Genomic DNA, 15,227 nt, shown 5'->3' with positions numbered 1-15,227 from the left:
TAATTCTGCACATCCGAACCTACCTAAACTTTGCCGAATTTCTGTTCATGCTGAGCGAACCCACTCAAGGCCAATCGAACACCAATTCATCATCAGCGAAGACATTGTTGGGCTGCTGAACTTGATTCAGACTAGGCGAAGCACCTTAGGTCTACCGAATTCAGTCTCAATTCGGCTGACAGTAATTGTGATCTGCATACACATTCGAACCTTCATCTTCAGATTGCTCTTATTGCTGTGTGCCCTAAAGGGGTTAACGTTTGAAATCTGCTACTGTGTTTATTCTAATCAGATCTGAGATCTTTGGTTGCTGGGTTTTTCCTCCAAGAGGGAGGTTTCCCTAGGGTACATGTGTGTTATGCATATGATTTACTTTGCATTCTGATTTTCTGTTCGATACTGCTAATCTGATTGCTAAAACTAACACATCCTACAGACCCCAATTTGTCTAGAATAGTTGTACAACACAGGAAAGGGTTTGAATTTTCTCCTACCTCCGTTCTCTGCACCTATCAGCAAGAATAATGTGATAATTACTTCAGGGTATAGGAGGCATATGTGGACCAGATCAATGATTCATTGAGGAAAATTTGGTTAATTCAATAATCTTGCCTGCAGGCCAGTCACAATTCTTAGTAGTTTCAGTATATTTGTTTTATTTAATTATGGTTGATGCCAATAAACTTTTTTGGAGTCATTGAACTACCCCTGGATGCTCATGTACTGTGATCTATTTGAGAATTTTCAATAAAACTACCCTAGTTGAGTGTTGGACTCTTGGTATGCGATCTTGTCTTGTTTCAAATTAATTCTAGAAAGTTTCTACCTTGCTGTTTTAGAAATCAGAATTCAGAAAATAAAAATCAGAACTTTATATTTCCGCAAATTGAATTTCAAAGTATTAAATATCTGGTGTATAATTCCATTCCAAGAGTTGTTCTATCATTTGCATCCTAAAACCTCAAACCAGCAGCATTAAAATTCAGAAATTTTTTATCAAAATTGGCTGGGGATCTTTCAATCTACCACCGGTTTTGAATGAAAAAGGGAATGGGGTGGGAATATTATGTTCTTGCCTCCCCATCTCCAGAATGTTCCCATCTTGAAATTGTTGTAAACCATTGGGGATGCATCTTGAGGAAACATTGGATTCTATAGATTGGCAAAAAAAGGTTCATCCTTCTTGCAAGTTTAATTATATATTTGTTCCAACATTTCAAAATTGTAATCTGATTGCCATTTGTACCGTTAAAACTTAAATCATATCTCTATGCCTCATTGGTTGCTTTTTCTCTAGAAGTGGAACTCCTAGTTTTCTTTTGGAAGCTTTATTTTAGCAAAACCAGTTTCCTTTATGTTTTGGACTCTGGATATTTGGAACCTTGTATTGATCATGCTGATTAGGGATGTGCCAAGTATCTTTCAACTAAAGTCATGCAACTTGCAGTTGGAAAGCACTTGAGATAATGGCCAGTAAGAGCTGATTTTGCAATATAACAGAGGAACTGGAGAATTGACGTTTTTTACAAAGTATCTCCAAAAATAAAATTCAAGATTATGAATTGTCCTTTATAGCTCTTTTTTTGTTTTGGACTTTAAGGATTTAGGATAAATGAGTAAAGAAAGCTAGAAAGCGCCACCTGAATTTATCTCTTTAATGTTTGGGACAAAAGAATACCCTTTTTGGCAATGTACTAGCATTTTAGTATAGGTCGTGCTCAGATCAAATTCAGAACTTTACAAATAAAGAAAACAAACATTTTCTTTTGTTGATGGGCATAAAGAAGACCATTTCCAAGCATACAGAAGCAGAAGACCCACGGGCAAGGAACAAAATAATCAAATGTGTTCTTTTGGGAAAAACTGGAAATTGCCTGGTTAGTGGAAAAATCAAATTATTCAAAAGTGTTATTTTGGGTAAAACTGGAAATAAATAAATTAATTGTTTGGAGCAGTGCAGCAGAACTCACCATATCAGAGTCAAAACTCCTTTCCCTACTATAGATATGTCTCTATTGGGGGGATAACAACATGTACTCCTCAGGTGAGTATTCTATTGAATATTCTGTATGTTTCATTGGAAGAAATACTATTGTTTCAAGCAAACTAGCTTATGAAATTAATGCTCTTCTTTTGACAATCTGTCAGGGGTACTCTATCATTTTATAGTTTTATTACCATTTTTTAAGTTATCTGGAGAATGTGCTTAAAATTTGTAAACTGAACTTGACTCTGAATTGCATTTTCAAGAGAAGAAAATGCTTGCATTTGTTGTTTTTGCATTCATTGCATGCTGGAGGAGGGCATTCACTAATTTCAGATCCTAATTTGGGAAACATATATGACAGTTCTGTTTTATTTGAATAATATGTACTACAGAACTGGTGACATGATTTTTATATTTGACATTTTAAATTTTTTAAAATTAGATCCATGATATGGATGAGAGTTTAGCTGTCCCTCTTTTTTGGCAGGGGTCAAGATGTATACTTGCAGGAGACCATCTCCAGCTTCCTCCTACTGTGCAAAGTATTGAAGCTGAGAAAAAGGGTTTGGGAAGAACACTCTTTGCACGCCTTGCAGATTTGTATGGCAGTGAAGTAATGGCCATGCTTACGGTTCAATATCGTATGCATCAGCTTATTATGGATTGGTCATCTAAAGAACTATATAATAGTAAGGTATCATTGTTCCTTTTATTGTTTAATTTGAAGCAAGCTTTTAAAAAAAAATTTAGTTTCTTTACAGGCCTGAAATTTTTAATTTTCTAATATCAAATAATATGTGAAATTAATTGGCTGTGATTTGCAGATTGAAGCACATTCAAGTGTTGCTGCTCATACTCTAAATGATCTTGATGGTGTGCAGAAAACATCTTCAACAGAGCCAACCCTCATTTTGATAGACATAGCTGGGTCTCTTTCTTCTCTCTTCTTTTGTCTTTCTTATTTTGCAATTAAGAAAAAGATATAGTCCTGGTTTCCAGTTAGTCAAAACATTTTGAACCTCTTACATTCACCTTGCCATTCCAAAAATTATGATTTCTGTAATGCTAGTTGTGAGTTCTTTTACCACCAAGGTATCATTTCAAGTGTATTGTAGAATCCACTAGTAGTTCTACTAATAAACAATATCCTGTAAAGGTAGATGCAGTTTTCTATAAGGGCCTCAGCAGGTGCAAGAACTTGTATAGCAGAAAGTATGGTGATTCTATGGAAATTGGAAGAATACATTTTGTTTTTGTGTGGAAGTATCAGTGTTACAAATCTTCCAATCACTCTTTTTGTTTTCTGAGTTGAATACAGAAAACAACATAATCAGGCAAACATTGAAGTTTTTCTGCACTTCCTTTTCCACTTTGTTGACCATTTTATACTTCAACATAGCACAGCCATAGTAATATAATGAAGAGCAACAAAAATCATTTCAACATCAGTTTTTGTGTTGAATTCTACTCAGAAATACTGTTAAACCTTTGTTACTCTTTGTAAGCTTATATTCAATTCCATTCCTCCCAGTAGCATTCATCTAAGGAAGGTGGCATTTGAGTAATTTGCTTCTGCTTTGAAATCTACTTCTCTATACAGAACAATTTTGATAAAACTTGAAGAGCAGTCAATTCTTCTGCCATTGGAATTAGCATACCAAGCTCAGAACCTTTGTCATTTGACATACTTGCTCTGTCATAAGGCAGCAATTTATGTCAGAAAGGTGTTATCACCTTGATGGGTGAACTGTACAACAGTTTAACTAAAATTATGCATGATTGCACTATAATGATCTACATTGTATCACTGTATTACAACAGCGTAGAGATTGTTGACAAAGAGGGGTTTCGTCCTCCAAGCCCATGAAGATAAACTCTCCAAACTATTTTATAAACTTATTATTCAATCCAACATATTAGAAGAGAATTCTTAGAGAGTGTTTTGTAAATTTTCCAAGATAGCTCACACACATCTCCAGCCAATGTGGGATAAATAAAACACTTTTAATATTCAAATCTCCAAGTACTTTAAGTGAAAGTGAACTTTTAATTTTAAATAACTTTTGCCTTTACTTAAGTTCCCACATTAATAAAGTTAAATATTTAATTTACCTTTATAACTTTACTTTATTGATAAATAATTTAATAATCATGAATGATTATTAAAACTCCAGTAAAATAGAACAACTATCATCATCAGGATATTATTGATGAGTTCATTGTCAATCCAAACCTAGCCCAACTGACTTACTATAAATAGTATCTCAAAAACACATCAGAATCGCTTTTAACTGAAACTGCTTAGGCCAAATATCTTCAAGATCCCTTAAATGTCTTGGTTAACGTATGGGACCATGGAGAAATAAGCTAATGACAACATCATAAAATGTGTACTAGAAAGGGGACATTACAGTCTGCCCTTCTCAAAATTGCTTGTCCTTTCATTTCTAGATGTTGCAAAATCTGCTCATTTTCCCATGTGGCATCCTCAACTGGTAGATTTTTCCATTTAACCAGATATTCTGTGATCGTCCTCCTCTGAAGTGTCTTCTCCCTGGTATCAATGATTGCCTCTAGAACCAATATTAGTTTCCCCTCCTCATCCCGGGGCGACAACTCTGCTGATGGAACTACATTATAGCCTAGAGCCTGGAAACGTGAAATACATTATGCAACTTATTGCTGGCTGGCAATTCTAATTCATAGGCCACCTCCCCAATGTGTTGAGTGACTTTGAATGGTCCATAGAATCGTGGCTTAAATTTCTTAGCACTGCTCCTCTTCAGATAGGACTGTCTTTAAGGTTGAATCCTCAAGTAAACCATATCACCAACCTCAAAACTACGCTCAACCCTGTGCTGATCAACATATAACTTCTGCTGGTTTTGTGCTTGTTGGATGTTCTGCTTCAATGCTCTCATGATATCCCGACTTTCCTACAATAAATCCATTGCCTCGGGTACCCTGCTATCCCCGAAAAGAAAATCCAAGAAGTTAGAAGCCTCGTATCCATACAAATCCATGAACGGGGTCATCTTAATGGACATATGATAGGTGGTATTGTAACAATACTCACCTAAGTGCAACCATCTAAGCCATGCTTTCTGCTGCCCTGACACATGATTTTTGAGATAACCCTCAACCTACTTGTTCACTATTTCTGTTTGGCCATTAGTCTATGGGTGATAACTGGTACTAGGGGTGAGCTCAGTACCACTCAGTCTGAAAAGTTCCTTGCAAAACAAACTCAAGAACTTGTTGTACCTGTCACTCACAATGTTTCTAGGCATCCCATTAAGTTTGAACACCTCCTTGAAGAACAAATCAGCGACCTGAGTTGCTATATAAGTGGCTGCAATAGCAAAGGAGTGTGTGAATTTTCTCAACCTATCAACCACCACGAAAATGCAGTCCTTATTCTGAACCTTGGGCAATCTTGTAATGAAATCCTTCGATATACTCTCTCCCATTTTTGATCTGGAATCGGTAAGGGCTGAAGTAAACCAAATGGAAAGGGTATGCTCATTCTTGCTCTGCTGGCAAACTAGACACCCCCTAACATATTTTAGGACTTCATTCTTAAGCCCCTTCCATGTAAACCTCTCCTGGATCTGCCTGTAGGTCTTGAAGAATCTCGAGCGACTAGCCAATGGTGAGTCATGGAATGTCCTTAGGATCAACTCCTTAAAGTGTGAGGAAGGCACTAAATAAATTTTGTCCTTATAGAAAATGAAATCATCAATCATTGAATACCAATCATGATGGGTAGTGCCCTCAATCAAACTTGTTGCCCATGGATCTTTTGCATACTCCGCTGCAATTTCCTCCTTCTAATCAGTTGATATCTCAACTAAAGAGCATACATGGGGTCTTTGTGAGAGTGCATCAGCCACCACATTTTTCTTACCTTTGACATATTCAATGTCAAAGTTATAGGCCTGTAACTTGGTGACTCATTTCTATTGCCTATCATTAAGATCCCTTTGACTCATAAAATATTTGATGTTGTTATGGTCCGTCTTGATCAAAAATCTTCCTCCTACCAGATAGGATCTAAATTCGGCCAACACATGCATTATGGCCAACATCTCTTTGTCATAAATGGAGTAGCTCTTCTCTACCTCTCTTAGTGTCGTGCTCTCAAATGCAATAGGGTGCTTTTCCTGCATTAAAACCGCACCGATCCCCTCCCTTGATGCATCGCATTGTAACTCAAATGGTTTGGTGAAGTCAAGTAGTGCTAGAACTGGATAGGAAGACATCACCTGTTTGAAGTGGTCAAAACACTTTTGGGCTGCGTCGGACCATTCAAAGGCCCCTTTCTTTGTTAGATCTGTGAGTGGAGCTATTGCCTGTGAAAAGCCCTTCACAAACCTCTTGTAGAAACCACACAAACCAAACAATCCTTTGAGCTGAGTGAGATTAGTAGGAGTCGGCCAATCAATGATAGCTGCAATCTTTTTCGGATCCACTCTTACTCCATTTGCACTAATTATGTGACGAAGATATAGAAGCTCTGCCATGCCAAATTCACATTTTGATTCCTTGGCATATAGAGACTCACTCTCCAAAATACTTGAGACCTCCTCTAAGTACTGCAAGTGTTCTTACCAGGTCTTACTGAAAATCAGAATGTCATCAAAGAAAATCAATAAAAACTTTTGCAGCTGTTTCCTGAATACCTGACTCATGCAACTCTGGAATGTAGCAAGAGCATTGGTTAGCCCAAACGGCATAACTAGGAACTCAAAATGGCCATAATGGCATCTGAAAGCTGTTTTCTCAATGTCCTCTACCCTCATCCCGATCTGATGGTACCCCAATTTCAAATCTATTTTCGAGAAGTAACATGCTCCATGTAGTTCATTGATCAATTCATCAATATGTGGTATGGGGTATCTATTCTTAATTGTCTTCTTATTAAGGGCCTTGTAATCAATGCACATTCTCATCGTTCCATCTTTTTTCTTAACTAAGACCACTGCTGAAGCAAACGGGCTCTTACTTGGACTAATATGCCCCATTTCCAATAAATCCTTAATAGCCTTTTCAATTTCATCCTTAAGCTTCTCAAGATGACAGTAGGGGGTAGTTATCACTGATTTGGCCCCCTCCTCCAACTCTATCACATGTTCTATTCCTCTCTCAGGAGGAACTCCATGAGGAATGCTATCAAAGACCTTAGTGTGATTGGATATTACCTTTTGAATATCTAGATGGTAACTCTTAACTTGCTGTTCAGTAATTCTAGGCATAACAAAACACTCCGTTGTCCATTCCACTTGATCATCCCTCAATAACCATTCCATCCTCTTAAGTGAAACTACTTTGAGTCTTCCATCAGAAAGTCCCCGAAGCACCACTTTCCTTCCCTGGTGCTCAAATCTCATCTCTAATTTTTCCAGGTTAAAAGTAAACTCAACTAAAGATGTCATCTAAGTCATACCTAGTATTACATCATAATCACCCATGTCTACCACATAGAAATCATCTACCAACTCATAATCATCCAAACACATGGTGCAAATTGGTGATCTTTTGTGTGCAAAGAAGCTTGTGCCCACTAGCTACCATCACTCTGAATCCATCATGCTCCTCTGTCTATAGACCCTTCTTAGCCACCAGTTGCACATCAATGAAATTATGCGTAGCCCCTGTGTCTATTAGTGAAATTACTCGTTGGCCCTGTATCGTACCCCACACCTTGAAGGTGATGGCCTTTTGAGCACCTATTAATCGTGCAATGGTCTTTTCATCTCCAGGCCCCCCTTCTGATGTACTCTCTTCATCATTGTTTTCCGAATCGGATTGTTGTTCTAACTTCTTTGAGGCTGATTCTTCAGCAGAAAAATACTCAATCTGTTTTGCCTTTGCTTTAACAATACACTTATGGGAAGGGTCCCATGGTTCTCTGCAGTGAAAACAAAGTTTCTTCCTCCTGAGTTCATTCAACTGGCCACTGTCAAGTTTGACCGAATCATTTCAAGGTGGGTGGGAATCATTGTGGTTATGCTTCTTGTTTGTCTTTCTTCTGTGGATAACCCTTTGAGTGAAACTTGTTCCTCGAACTAGAAGCCTCCATGTCCCTAGCCTTCTTAATGACTTCTTGCAGTGTAGGTGGATTGAGAGCCTTAATCCATCCTCTCAACGGATTATCTAGATCATCCATTAACAATACCACGAGCCTCCTTTGTGATATGTCAATAACCAACACTGAAAGTCTCTAAAATTCCAAAATATAAGTCTCTAGGGGTCCCCATTGTTTAACCTGAGCTAGTTCCTTGAAGAGCAACTCTGGGTCCTTTTTGTCGAATCTCTCTATCAATCTCTTAGTTTATTCTACATAAGAGGTAATCTGGTCATGTCCCATAGTAACCATACCATGGTGCCACCACCCATGTGCAATGCCCTCAAGGTGTATAGCTGCGTATTTGATGGCCTCTTCTTTTGGCATATGGTTAAGCTGAAGATATGTGTCCACCTTTTGAACCCAAGCTCATGCTGTGGTCTTCCCTGAAGCATCAAAATATGGTAGAGTCAACTTCCCTACTTTCTTTCGTAATTCAAAATTTTGATTCCTATCTCCGGCACATGGCATGTGTCTCATCCTTACATCGATACAATCCTGTAGGGATATAGCTGCCTGAAAATTTGGTCTTCCACTCTCCCAATCGCTTCTAAATTGATACTGTAAATTGGTGATCTGATGCTCATTCATAGGCTGTGTTGGTGCCCTAGGTGGGAAGGTAGGTAGAAGAGGTCTAGAGCTCACCATTCTAGTAGTTTGAGCTACATGTCCAAAGTTGTTGTCCACGTTTCTTCCTCCGTTAGCCCCATTTTCATTTTGTCCACCATTATTACCCCATTGTTCCCACCGTTGTTTCCACCTCTAGCATTAGCATTAATTTAAATACCCATTTGCCTAGCCATCATCTGAATCATCAGGTCCATTCGTTGGTTCTATTCTTGTGCTCTCTGTTCAGTCTGTTGCTGCCCTTGCATGAATCGTTGCATCATATTGAAGAATCTCTTCTCACCAAGATCTCTTCTCTCACCCATATTGTCAATGCTTTGTTTTCCTGTAACTCCTTGGTCTTCTGGCCCTTTATTTAATGCTGCTCTATTCCTTCATGTGTTGTAATGGTGAGTGAAAGGTTGCTGGTAAAATCCAGACATATTACTATTTGCTCATATTGTACCCTACAGGATGGCAAGAGACATTGCTCTGATACCACTGTAATATGCAGTCTCTTGGTCTGATTTTTTTTTGATGTTTGAAATTTGAATGATGAAGCTGCTTCTTGTTTGTAATGGTTTATAAAGTGCCAAGAGGAACATATAACAATAATTTGAAACTACAAAGATTGACTTACAACATTCATATAAATCATACGGCTCAAAAAATAACTTAGTAATTAAGTTCCAAAATTAATAACAGATCTGAAAATGCAGATTTTCTCACACATTTGACGGCATTCCAATGTAGAATGAATATACAGCAAATTGCTAACATACCTTGATCAACAGCGCTGGTGAAGAGGTCTCTATTACATGCTTCCAGCATTTACATTGTATCAAAACCCTAGGCAGCTACCACAACAATCTCTAGTCTGGTACTACTGGGCTTTGAACTATCACAACAGTAATAAATCTGCACAGCAGCAAGATTATTGTTCCTCCAGGAGCTCACGTCCAGTAAACTAAGAAATAACTATCAAATCGACCCTTCCTTAAGTGCATACATGGAACGGTTAACATGAACATGCAGTTTCAGCAACAGTGCGACCAGTAATAGATATGACCAGCCAAATACCTTGAATCACCCTCCAAAGTGATATGAATAACTGAGAATGCAGAGCAATAAATTCTGGAATTTCTCGTGCACAATAATATTCCTTGTTTATTGAAAATGCCTTAATCTCTTGATTGTATATTACAATAGTGTAGAGATTGTTGACAAAGAGGGGTTTCGTCCTCCAAGCCCTTGAAGATAAACTCTCCAAACAATTTCATAAACTTCTTATTCAATCTAGCATATTCCAAGAGAACTCTTAAAGAGTCTTTTTTAACTTTTCCAAGAGAGTCCACACACATCTCCAGCCAATGTGGGATAAATAAAACACTTCACTTTTAATATTCAAGTCTCCAAGTACTTTAAGTGAAAGGGAACTTTTAATTTTTAAATAACTTTTCCCTTTACTTAAGTTAAATATTTAATTTAACTTTATAACTTTATTTTATTGATAAATAAACTAATAATCGTGAACGATTATTAAAACTCCAATAAAAAACAACAACTATCATCATGAAGATGTTATTAATGAGTTCATTGTCGATCCAGACCTGGCCCTACCAACTTACTATAAATAGTAAGTATCTCAAAAACACATCAAAAAACATCAGAATCGCTCGCAACTGAAACTGCCTTGGCCAAATATCCTCAAGATCTCTTAAATGTCCTGGTTAGCCTATGGGACCATGGAGAAATATGTAATGTCACCTACTAGATTTAGGCCTATTCTAACCATAATCAATCCATCTCAACCTACTTATGACATAAACTAAGTTGATTAGGAGACAAAACTATGAATCAAGTCAATAATATTCCATAGTTCCAAATAATTAATCAATTATTAATGAGTAAATAGTTCATCTATTATACTAGATAATCAATCTATCATTCATAATTCTAGGTCTCATTCCCCAACCTCTTAAATACTGGCAGTCTTAACAGAAAAACATACTTTTTTTTCTATTATTAACTTATGAATTCTTCCTGATTTATATTCCAATATTAGTTTGTCGGATCAAGCAATATTCTTTTATATTTATATATGTACTTGTAAATATTGTATATTATATTTTTACATTATATATCTATATATATACATATATACTCAGATATAAACATTATACGTATTACTGTAGAGCAGTTCTCACAAGTACTATAATAATCATAATTATTATTTTGTTATTAATATTTGTATTATTATTAAATTCTTATTATTAGTGTTATTATTAAATCCTGTATGTGAGCGAGCGGCTTCAAACACAACCACATATTAAGTACGTCCCATGCATATCAGCAAGAACAAAGATGTTACTGCTTGTAACATAATAACAGTTATGATCTGATCTGATCCATCGTCTGACCTCCTTTTATGAGTACAGACTATACGATAATCCCCCATCTATAAGATGGTTGCCGATAGCACCCCCTTAAAGTGGCCGATGTCTCCTTCCTTTTATATATCATGAGGAGATGCGAGAGTAAACGGGTGCACCCCTTTATTATAGTTAACATTGAAGTACTTCTAAACAATTAATACTTATTTCTTTGGGCAATGGTTTTGACTTACAATACTTAAATCTCTAATTAATCAGTAGTTTATATTAACCCTTTGGCATAACGATATTGTTTTTGGATGTATATCGTATATTAATCATTTAAGTAATCGCTATTATGAGTATCATCATTCCCTCTATTTATGGCTTACGATATATCTTAATCGCTGACTTGAATCGATTACTGGCCAAACCGCTGCTATTATCCTCACTAATTAATTATCAGGCAATTTGATATCGATGTGGCTACCTCTTGAGGAAACTTGATCATACCTTTTTGCTAGGCAACTAATGCGTCATCAATCATTGTTAATTTAGATCGCTGCTTAGTTTTCATTAATCACTGTGTAAACCTTCAATAGCTGCTTAGGATATGCTTGTTTCAATATTCTTCATTTGATTTTGCATATATATATATATATATTTTTAAATTTTAATTTATTATTAAATTATGTTTCGAAGTGGGGGCATCACAGTCTCCCCCTCTTGGAATATGCTTGCCCTCAAGCATTCATAAAAATCACTGATTATAGACCCGTGTTAACTAAATGACTCATCCAACCAGGGGCTCTTCCCATGCGCCCATTCTCACTTGGGGGTGTAGCATCCTATCTATAGAACTTTTTTGCCCATGCGAGGACTTCCTTCCATCCAGAATATTCTTTGTTTCCAGGGGGCAATCCATCTCCTTGAACTATGTTGGAGATGGGCTAACTTCCTTCCTTCCGGTTGAACTCAAGAGAGTATATGGTGGGTGAGAAATCTATCTCTACCTAGCCAGCTAAACTAGCTTTACCGATCGCCATGGGTCCCATTCTCTACAGCCAAACTAGATAATTATTTCATCATCATGTCTTTAAATATAAATCCATTTATTATCAAGCATGACAATCTGCACTTCCCAAAATTTCTTGTCCTCAAGCAATTGACAATTTCCTCAAGTTGAGTCACCTCCTAATATAACACAAGACACAAAGCATACATGAAGTATACACAGAATACTTGTAAGGTAATGACGCCTAAATACCTTTAGTACAAGAAGTGTGAGGCATTAAGAGTATGTAAGGCATGGATGCCATGAAGTAATACACATGAAGTCATTTAAACACATGCAAAGCTTGAATTATACATGGGAGCTTTGAAGCATAGACAAGAGTAATCCCTGTACAAATACACATTAGATATGAAGTGTACACATCTCATGGAGGTGCAAAGCATGTATAAACACTCCATGTACAAACCCAATACATCAAGCATACACATGAATACATAAGACATGAGTCATACATACGAATACACATAAGGTGTAAATCCAAAGCATAAAGGCAAGAAGCATCTACGAAAGCATGGAGTATACACATGAATATAGTGTACACACAAGGTGTGAAGCACAGTGAATACAATTAGGGCATGTAACAAGTAAAATACATGTAACGCATGTATCATGTAGTGCATAAGCAGGAGTTCACATAAGTTATGAAGCACATAAAGTATGAAGCATGCACATACATCATAGTAAGTCGCTAAGTATATATGTGAGTGTTTGTGGTTATGTGAGAGATGCTTATGTAGAACAAGCATACGCTAGATAGAAAGCAATTGCGTGTAAAGCATACATGATATCTACACTTAGAGAATGCACATGAGGTCAGCATTCTGAAAACATATCAGTCCTTAAGATATGAAGCATTTGAGCAAGAAATATAAAATGCACATGGAATAACATATCAATCATGATGCAAGAATATTCAAGACATGAGAATACCTGAGGAAGGCTTGTGTGACACAGTCGTGCTGAAGATGAGACAATCATCTAGAGCAATCATATAATTATACATACAATACAAGTATACATGTACATGTATAAAACATACAATGGAGCAGACATATTGAAGACACATCAGACACATAAATATCCACAAATTATGAAGTGTATATACATTTAAGAAAAACTTACATCAGGTACGTTAATACCCTTAGAGAATGAAGCAATTCACTTAAATACATATCAGACATGTAGCACAAATCCATAAGTACATACACAAAGTATGAAATAGCACACATGTAAACATGAAGTAATATGAATAAGGCATGGAGCATAGATGTATGGCATGGAGCATTCACGTAAAGCACAAAGTAATATACACATGAAATATGCACTATAAGATATGTAAGGCCTGAAGCAATACACAAATGCACCTAAGGTACACAACATATAGAAGGAAGGCACTCATGGAGTGAACATGCTGAAGACACATCAGTCATATACGAAACACATAATTACATGAAACACACATTTAAGAGAAACATACTTGAAGCATGAAGTACACACGTAAGGCAATGAGTACACACGTAAAACATAAAGTATACAAGGGACATAGAGAATAAGAATGAATATACTTAAGGCAAGAAGCATTCACATGAAAACACATGAAGTATAAATTATACATGTAAGGCACATAAAAATGAGCAAAACATTAGGCATATATGTAGGCACTCATACACATGTAGAACATGAAACATATACATTGCAAGGCATGAATACACATATGGCTTGAGTCATACACATGAAAATACTTACGACATAATCATACATATGAATACACATAGGATGTGAAACACCCATATGAACACATAGGGTGTGAAACACCCATATGAATACACATAAAGTATATAGGTCATGAAGCATACATACAAATATATGGCCATTCATTCAAGGCATACATATATATTTTAAAGCATATGAACGAATGCTCATTGAATAGCTGCAAGTCATGAATCACAAATGCACGTAAGGCATGAAGTACATATGTCAGGCATAAGGCAATGAATACACATCAAACACATCCCTTAATGAAATATCCTAGTTATGATGTTTCAGATCTCAGTGTAGGGATTAAGAGAAAGTACCTCAACTTCTATTGTAGTTAAACCTGCAAAATAGAGTTAGAAAATACTACAATTTTCACTAGGGAATGATTATATAAGCAACTATAGCATAAAGAGAGACTCATGTAGCAATATCAGAAACAAAAACATAAATTATGATAGTGGAGAAAATAATTATGTAGGGTGTCTTGTTCAACAGTTCCCCCTACTCAATATTATCATGTAGGGTGCCTTAAACAACAGTTCCCCCTACCAATTTAGTCTTGTAGGGTGCCTTATATAGCAGTTCTCCCTACCAATGTAGTCTTGTAGGGTGCCCTATATAGCAGTTTTCCCTAATATATATTTACAGGGTGCCCTATTAGGAGTTCTCCCTGATTTATATTTACAGGGTGCCCTATAAGCAGTTCTCCTTGATTTAGATCTATAGGGTGCCCTATTAGCAGTTCTCCCTTATTTATATTTATAGGGTGCCCTATAAGTAGTTCTCCTTGATTTATATTTACAGGGTGCCCTATCAGCAGTTCTCCCCGATTTATATTTACAGGGTGCCCTATAAGTAGTTCTCCCTGATTTATATTTACAGGGTGCCCTATCAGCAATTCTCCCTGATTTATATTTACAGGGTGCCCTATAAGCATTTCTCCCTGATTTATATTTTTACAGGGTGCCCTATCAGTAGTTCTGCCTGATTTATATTTGTATCAATGTTTTTTGTTAGTTCTGCTTTATATCAGCATTAATCATTGTTTGTCAATCACTACGCTAATCCTTATATTATTAGCATTATATGAATTCATAGTATTATAAATTTATAACAATTTGCACAGATTGAATTTGATTTTCTAATTCATTTCCAGGTTTATTACTTATAAATATATGCATAGTGTCTAACAGTAATGGAGCCTTAAAAAAAATCTGAACAATTGTATGTTATTTGCCCATCCAATATCATATTGTATTGACGTCACTAATTTAATTGTGATTGTACACAAAAGTTTAACAA

The 15,227-nt window shown here is 36.4% G+C and overlaps 1 protein-coding gene across 3 annotated transcripts in view; it reads left to right on the top strand.

The window, feature by feature from the left end:
- The window catches only part of LOC131060365 (uncharacterized), a 237,039-nt gene that overhangs the window by 163,566 nt on the left and 58,246 nt on the right, over positions 1–15,227 (top strand). For all 3 annotated transcript variants that reach the window (XR_009372348.1, XM_057993547.2, XM_057993548.2), the window contains 2 exons: positions 2,475–2,681; positions 2,812–2,915. Coding sequence is in view for 2 of the 3 variants with exons in the window: in XM_057993547.2 (XP_057849530.1) it covers positions 2,475–2,681; positions 2,812–2,915 (311 nt within the window). In the remaining variant the exon portion in view is untranslated. The remainder of the gene's footprint in view (positions 1–2,474; positions 2,682–2,811; positions 2,916–15,227) is intronic.

The sequence above is a fragment of the Cryptomeria japonica genome, chromosome 4 (assembly GCF_030272615.1).
Source record: "Cryptomeria japonica chromosome 4, Sugi_1.0, whole genome shotgun sequence".
Lineage (NCBI taxonomy): Eukaryota > Viridiplantae > Streptophyta > Pinopsida > Cupressales > Cupressaceae > Cryptomeria > Cryptomeria japonica.
This window is presented reverse-complemented; position numbering and strand designations above follow the sequence as displayed.